Raw genomic sequence first — 7086 nt, forward strand, 5'->3', positions numbered from 1 at the left:
CAAACCATCACCCAGTGCACCCTACTGGCACAGAGCTGCCTTTGGGGCCATCATCCATCCTGCCCCATTGGCCCAGGGTTGCCCCTGGAGCCAAACAAGCCAACCAAACCAACTTCTTAGTTATCTGATACATCTGCAACCACAGCATGAGATGGACAAGTCTGCTTTGTGACTTCCATGCTAATTGTGTTCCGTGAACACCAATATTCTCGGAAGAATGAAGAGTCTCAGCTCCCTAAATTACTCCTGTGGTTTTAACTGAGCATCGTTTGTTTCATCTTAGCAGCTAATGTGTATGTGTGTGTCACAGGAGGGAATTCACCCCAGAGGAAGGTCTGCTTTTTGGGAACTGAAGGAAACAAATGAGCACCACTTGGTGTGGCAGAGAGAAACCTAAAAAAGACACGCCGTGGCTTTATTCCTTTCCCCCCGCAACGTATCACTTTTATTGCTGTAATTGCTCATATAGTTCAAGCTTTTTATATGCTGATGGTTTCCTGTCCCTGCTGAGCCCTGGGGAGCGTTGCCCTCCTGCCACATTGCTGCAGGAACAGCATGGTGGGTGCAGCACAGCCCGAGGTGCAGCTCCATCCTCAGGGCAATGCCATGGGAGCAGCAGAGCAGCACCACGAGGTGCAGGGCGCACGATTCCCCCTCGCTCAGCTGCACAGTGCACTTCTTTGACTGACATCAAACACTGCTGCCTGCTGCTTTCCACCCCAGCCATCTGCCTGTCCTTCATCCCATGCTACTTAATTCCTCCAGCAATGCACCGCACTTCCACACTTCCTTATCCATACCTCCACGCTGCTTATCACAGAATGGCCTGGGTTGAAAAGGGCCACAATGCTCATCCAGTTTCAACCCCTTGCTATGTGCAGGGTCACCAACCACCAGACCAGGCTGCCCAGAGCCACATCCAGCCTGGCCCTGAATACCTCCAGGGATGGGGCATCCACAACCTTCTTGGGCAACCTGTTCCAGTGCGTCACCATTCTCTGCATCCTATCACTGTCCACCCTCATAAACAGCCATTCCTCCTCCTATTTATACACTCCTTTCAAGTACTGGAAGGCCTCATTGAGGTTTCCAGGAGCCTTCTCTTCTCCAAGCTAAACAAGCCCAATTCCCTCCACCTTTTTTCATAGCAGAGGTGCTCCAGCCTTCAAAAGTGCTTAACGCAGGCAAGCTCCATCACAAAAAGCGGCACAGAGTAAACAAGTCATGCAACGGGGACGAGGCAATTTGCATTGTCAGATAGCAATTCAGCAAAAAAATACTATAGGAAAAAAAAAAAAAAAAAGCAAAAAAAAAAAAAAGCAACACTGTAGAACTTGAGCTGAGATGGGTTGGTTTGCAGCCAGACCCGGCCCTATTCCACCCATGCCAAGTGCCTGTGTCATGGCAGCATGGTGCTGACGAGGCAACCTGGCGTTGCACAACGCGGTGCTCGTGGGTCAATTTGCTACGAGCAAAGACCTGCTGCCTCCCCACGGCGGTTGTTTTGTTTTGTTTGGAAAAGAAAACGTCCACCATTTTGGATTCGCATTCGTTCCGTTGCAGTTTCTGGGTGGAAAAAGAGAGCTCTCCATGAAATGCAGCGCTGCGGAGAGGTGCAGAGCCTTTGATCAAAGTCCATAGGGTACGCGATCAGCAGCGTCACGTGGGCCGTGGTTCTCACTATTGCTGTTCCCTTTGCAGCTGCGGTGCAGAAAGGAGAATCAATCTGAAGCAACAAACTGTGAGCACTGGGAATGAGATCCGTATGCAGCCGTATTTCGTGGTTAAGCGGAGCTCGTGCCCGTGAAGTATTTATAATTAGTTCTCTAATGACCATTGCTCCCCTTCATTTTCTTATTTCTGGGCAGCACGCTGTGTGTTTGCAGGTGCTTCTCCAACGTGGGCTTCCCCAGGCAACAGTTCCCCATCACAACAAATTTGGAAGTCTCCCAAGCAGATCCACTGCCACGAGGGTTCAGATTTACAGCATCAAACCGTGCTTAGCTTGCCATGAACGCAACCTTCTGTGTAGTTGTTCTTCCAGAAGAACATCCCATAGGTGACAGCCAAAGGCCCCACTGCTCCCACTGGGGCTCCAGACCGGGTCCCAGCAGTGCCACAGGTGGGAGCAGACTGCTGCAGCTCCTCCATCCAACCCAAAATACCACTTGTCAGCTTGAAGGAGGAATGGAAGTAGAAACGAGCAGGAGGTGGAACGCAGCAGTTGGTATGCAGTGATGGTATGTTTTGCTGGCCACAAAATGTTGGGGAGCCCAGCGGGTACCATGGCTGTGTAACACAGGGATGATGATGCTGAAAGCATCACCGCTTTCTGCTGTAGGAAGGGCCAGAAGGAAGGAGCTGTTTCTGAGCTCCAGGCCAAGTCAGCTCCAGCAGCTCATGGCCATGTAAAAGCAGATCCCACTGCACAGCACAGCACAGCACAGGTGTGGGGGCTGCAGAGCGCTCCTGCCTGGAGCTAGGCAAGATGCTTTGCAGGGAGAAGCCCTGTGGCAAAAGCAGCCCCTCAGTTCCCAGCCTGAGAGGGAGCACTGAAACATCCATTGCTGCCAAACAACTTTGGAGCAGGTTCAAAGCCGGGCGAGGGCTGTGCAGCCCCGCAGCCTTCTGCAGCCCTGTGCAGCATTGCAGAGCGCTGATGAAGAACCTCCTGTGCAGTGCAAAAAAGCTGCTCCAAAATGCAGATTTGGGGTGGTTCAGTTCATCCCAAGGAGAAGAGCCTGCACACAGAATTCCACACCAGTGCTCCCATCACAGAGCACGAGATGGACAGGCAGCGGAGCGCAGAACGATGCCATTCACTGAGGCCACACTCAGTGGGTTGGCCGCTCGCTTTTTCCCATTTTCCTGGTACTGGGGCTGCGGGATATCCCTGTGGGTCCCTGCTGTCAGTGGCCCCATTTCCTCACCCCATTTCTGGGGGGACCCCCAGGATGCAGCCGTCCCCCACTCACCCCCTGCCATGCACTGGGACCCCCAGCGAGCAGCTCCGGGTCCCATCCTGCTCAATTCCACCCTATCAAACTCCCTTGGCTTGTCCTATTGGAAACTTTTACAATTCCCTGCCTGCCTGGAAAAGATGACTGCAGCAAACCCAAATTAGGAATAAATTATACAACAACTTTACATTTTTCTTACAAAGGAAAACTCCTGCCATGTCCCCCAGCACTGGAAGGGCCACCAAAGGAGCACAGCCCAGAACGACCCGGAGTGAGCCCAGCGCCAAGCCGGGGGCTGCAACCACCCCAGGCTGCAAAATGCATTGCAACAGCAAATCCACGCGCTTCCAAAAGCTGCATCTGCGTGGCCGCTCGCTGACATATGTGCATTATTTCCACAATGAATGGCCACAGCGGCAGCTCCCCCAGCGCCTCAATTAGAGTCCCCCTGCAGGGACTATTTGCATTCCCTCCGCATTTCTGCAATATTTCACCCCCCCTCCCTCCGCCCTCCGCCCCCCCCCGTCGCCCCCGTGCCCCTCGCAGAGGTTCTGCTGTACCCCCCTGCAGCCCCCCGAGCCATCGCAGCGCTGCACCCCGCGGCCCCGCTGCACGCGTTGCTCCCTGCAAAAGTTACACATCTTATTGGGGGGGTGGGGGGGGGGAAGGGGGGAGAGAGACATCGGTGGAAAAATGATCTCAGCCCTGGCACCAGAACAATACTTTCCCATGGAAACATAGGTATATATTTAATTCCTGGTAACTCCGCTCGAGTTTCACCTTTCATCTCGTCCCCGGAGTTCTGCAAAAGTTTCATTTCATTTTGCGCTGCAAATCAGCTGCGGTTCTCCTGCACCGTGCCCATTTTGCATGCACACCACACGACAGCGAATGCATCTGCTCCTCCGCACCCTCTCCCTGTCCTGACTGTGCAAAAGGCAGAAAGGGCTCCGTAATGCCCGCAGAAGAATTCAAATAACGTCAATGCACAGCTGAAGTGCGAGCCCTGCCTTACAGGAACTGTGTGTGTGAGTGTGTGTGTGGCTGCAAAAAGGCACATACTAAACAGGAAATGCAACTGAGAGCCATTGAAAGCCTCAAACTTCAAAATGCAATTGCATCCCGAAAAATGCATGCATGCACTGCAAAATGCATGCACGGCTTTTTGCATATTTGCAACGAACAGAAGTAGGAGCCTTACCTCTCGACTGAGACATTTTCCCCTTTGCTTTGATGGGGGAGGGGAGCACAAAAGACTTTGCCTTGCCTCTCTTCTGGAGCTAGTTTTGCAACAAAGATGCAAACTGCAAGCGCTCAATCTTCATGCAACTGGAGTTTTCCTGACTCGCTGCAGCAGCTCTCCTTGCAGCGGGGGGCCGTGCAATTGCACACTTTGCAGGGCAGCTTGCAGCGCGGGGGGTTTCCTCCCCCCCTGCTTGCAGTGCTGGGGAAGGCTCTGCTGCACCTACATGATGGGCCAGGGCTGGCAGCTCGCAGCTCCAAACTTGGAGCTGGGGGGCGCAGTGCGCAGGCGCGCTGCCGACGGCCGCCGCACTGCCCTCTGGGAGCTGTAGTCCCGCAGCCTCCGGCGGCCGCCTGCAGAGGGCGCTGCTGCGCGGAGCGGCGCGGAGGCTGCGCGGTGGGAGGGGGGGGCAGCGGCGGGGGTCGCGCTCAAGGCGGTGCGTGGCTCCGCTCCTGCAGCGCAGTGGTGTAGGGAGGGGTTGTTTTTTTTGCACCCCCCCACCCCTGCTCCCCAGATTTTTTGGGGTTCGTCCTTGCATACATCATGAATCTCTCCGTCCATTTCTTCCTTCACCCTTCCGTGCATTTGTGCATGCAGCCCTACTTGCATCCCTGCCTTCACCTCAGCGTGCATCCCTGTTCACATCCCGGCATGCATCCTTCCATCAGTCCCTCTGTGCATCTCTTACTTCAACCCTCAGTGCATTTCTGCATGCATCCCTGCATGCATCCTTGCTTGCATCCCTGCCTTCACCACTGTGTGCATCCCTGCCTGCCATCCCTATATGAATCCTTTTCTTCTCCCCTCTGTGCATTCATCTCTGCCTGCATCCCTGCATATATCTCCTCCTCCCACCCGCACTGCTTCCAAACTGTGCAAAAAAAGGCCATTTGTCTCCTGAGATCTTTTAAGCAATTTTTTAAACACGATGTGAGTTGCTGGCTGCTGGTTTGTTTACAGCAAAGCACCTCGCTTTGCTGTGCAGCAATTAATTCCAGAGAGCAAATGCTGAAGCAAAACATAGAGATCAGCTCTGGAATGGCAAAGATCTGGGAGCTGCAGGAGGAGCCTGAGGTGGAAGAGTTGGATCACAGAATGGCCCAGCTTGGAAGGGACCTCAAGGATCATGAATCTCCAACCTCCCCATTTAATACTAGACCAGGCTGCACAGGGCCCCATCCAACCTGGCCTTGAACACCTCCAGGGACAGGACATCCAGCTGTGTCAGTCAGCAGCATCACACTTGGTGACTTTTTAGACAATGACTTGCTGCTTTGTCTGCAAGCCACAGGGATTGCATGCAGTGACAGACCCCAGCAGCAGTGCTGCTGTTTGCTCTGCTCGTGCTCTACTGGCATGCACGGGATCTCCATGCCTTCAACTGCAGCAATGAGAACGAAAAGCTCCAAGGGAAAAAGTTCATTTTACTAAGAGTCCATAAGGCTGAAAGAAGAGCTCCGATCCCAAAATCTGTGCCTGCCCTTAATTTTGTCTGTGCCCATTGCCTCTGTGTAATCCTTCCCATTTTATGCGTGATTATGGTTTGTTTATTCCTTCATTGCTAAGAGTGCAGAGAAAAAAAAAATACTGGGAAAAAAAAAAGAAAAGAAAATTGATAACCATAGCATAGATTTGCACTCAAGTGTGCATTTGTCCGCAGGCCGTGCTTTGCTTGGGGCACTGAGGAGCCTTCCTGCTTTCCCCTCTGTGAGTCTCCTCTTGCAGCAGTTGCTTCCCACTGCGTTTCCATCGCAGACACCTCGAGGTCAGGTGAATGCATCACCTCCTGCTGCTGGGCTGCATCCCACCCAGCAGAAGATGCAGAGCACTGGGGTAGGCAAAGAAGGGCCCTGCAGGAAATCCTCCCAGTGGGGCAAAGGGCTGTTCAGCAGGGAAGGAGCTGCAGGGAGAGCCAAACAGTGCTGCAGATGCTGAGGAGGAGAAAAACGCTTTTGGAGAGAGAGAGGAGGTGAGAAACAAAGAGCATGAGCTCGGCCATCTGCTCCCCACGGCCTGAATGGTGCCGGCCGATACCCTGAGTTCCTTTGTTCCCTAAATTAAAGAGAACTGCAAGCTGTGAGCAGGCTGAAAGCCTCTGGGCTCAGCCACACTGTGCCTTTTGTCTGCTCTGCCTCTGCCACTTGCTTCTCCATCATTTTTCCTTGCGTGCTGAGAGTTTTCCCACCCTAGAGCTAACATGGAAGGGAGAAGCAGAGGAACACTGCAGCCAGTACTGTGGCACCCAATGTGCAGAGGGGTCAGGGCCCCAGGACCACCTGCAGCACACAGAAGTGTCCGAGGCCAATGTGCAAAACCTGATCACAACTCAATAACCAAAGAAATGATAACAGCGTCATCCACTCATGGAGGTTGGAAAAGACCTCTCAGATCCCCAGGCCAAAGCCCAGCCCACCCTCACTGTGTCCACTGACCACATCCTTCTGTGTCACATCTCTATGGCTCTAGAACACTTCCAGGGGTGGTGACCCTATCAGTCCTTGTGCCAGTGCCTGACTGCTGCTTCTCAGAAGAAATGATTCCTAATACACACAGTCTCAGATCTCTGAGAGCTGCTGGGTCAGAGGAATGGGCTGAGCACACTTTTCCAGCTAAGTAAGGAGTTGCACTCCTAAATAAAAGGGATAGTGATGGAGATGCTCTAGTTCAGACTGATAAGGGCTGTGATGTGTAAGAGCCCAGTATGGTGACTGACCTTTGTTTTGACAGATGTGAGGCTAATGACAAAGTGAACAGCCACCATTCCAGCCACTTGTTTTTGGAGCAGCTTTCTTCTGCTCCTATCCTGACGGACCTAACCTGGGTTAAGCTGCAGTTTGTGGCATACTCTGTGCATGAGAAACAGAGTTGCACGTGAGCAAGGAG

General features: G+C 53.0%; 1 protein-coding gene across 2 annotated transcripts in view; it reads right to left on the reverse strand.

The window, feature by feature from the left end:
* MAP2K6 (mitogen-activated protein kinase kinase 6) overlaps window positions 1-4468 on the reverse strand; it is a 45724-nt gene extending 41256 nt beyond the window's left edge. Inside the window, exon 1 of one of the 2 annotated variants that reach the window (XM_052687923.1) lies at window positions 4162-4468. In XM_052687923.1, the coding sequence (XP_052543883.1) occupies window positions 4162-4177 (16 nt within the window). In that variant the 5' untranslated portion in view covers window positions 4178-4468. Of the gene's footprint in view, window positions 1-3740; window positions 3979-4161 lie in introns of those variants that run through there. The other variant, XM_052687922.1, reaches the window with a different exon arrangement.
* Window positions 4469-7086: the final 2618 nt, after the last annotated feature.

Source organism: Tympanuchus pallidicinctus, unplaced genomic scaffold, assembly GCF_026119805.1.
Source record: "Tympanuchus pallidicinctus isolate F22 unplaced genomic scaffold, pur_lepc_1.0 scaffold23, whole genome shotgun sequence".
NCBI lineage: Eukaryota > Metazoa > Chordata > Aves > Galliformes > Phasianidae > Tympanuchus > Tympanuchus pallidicinctus.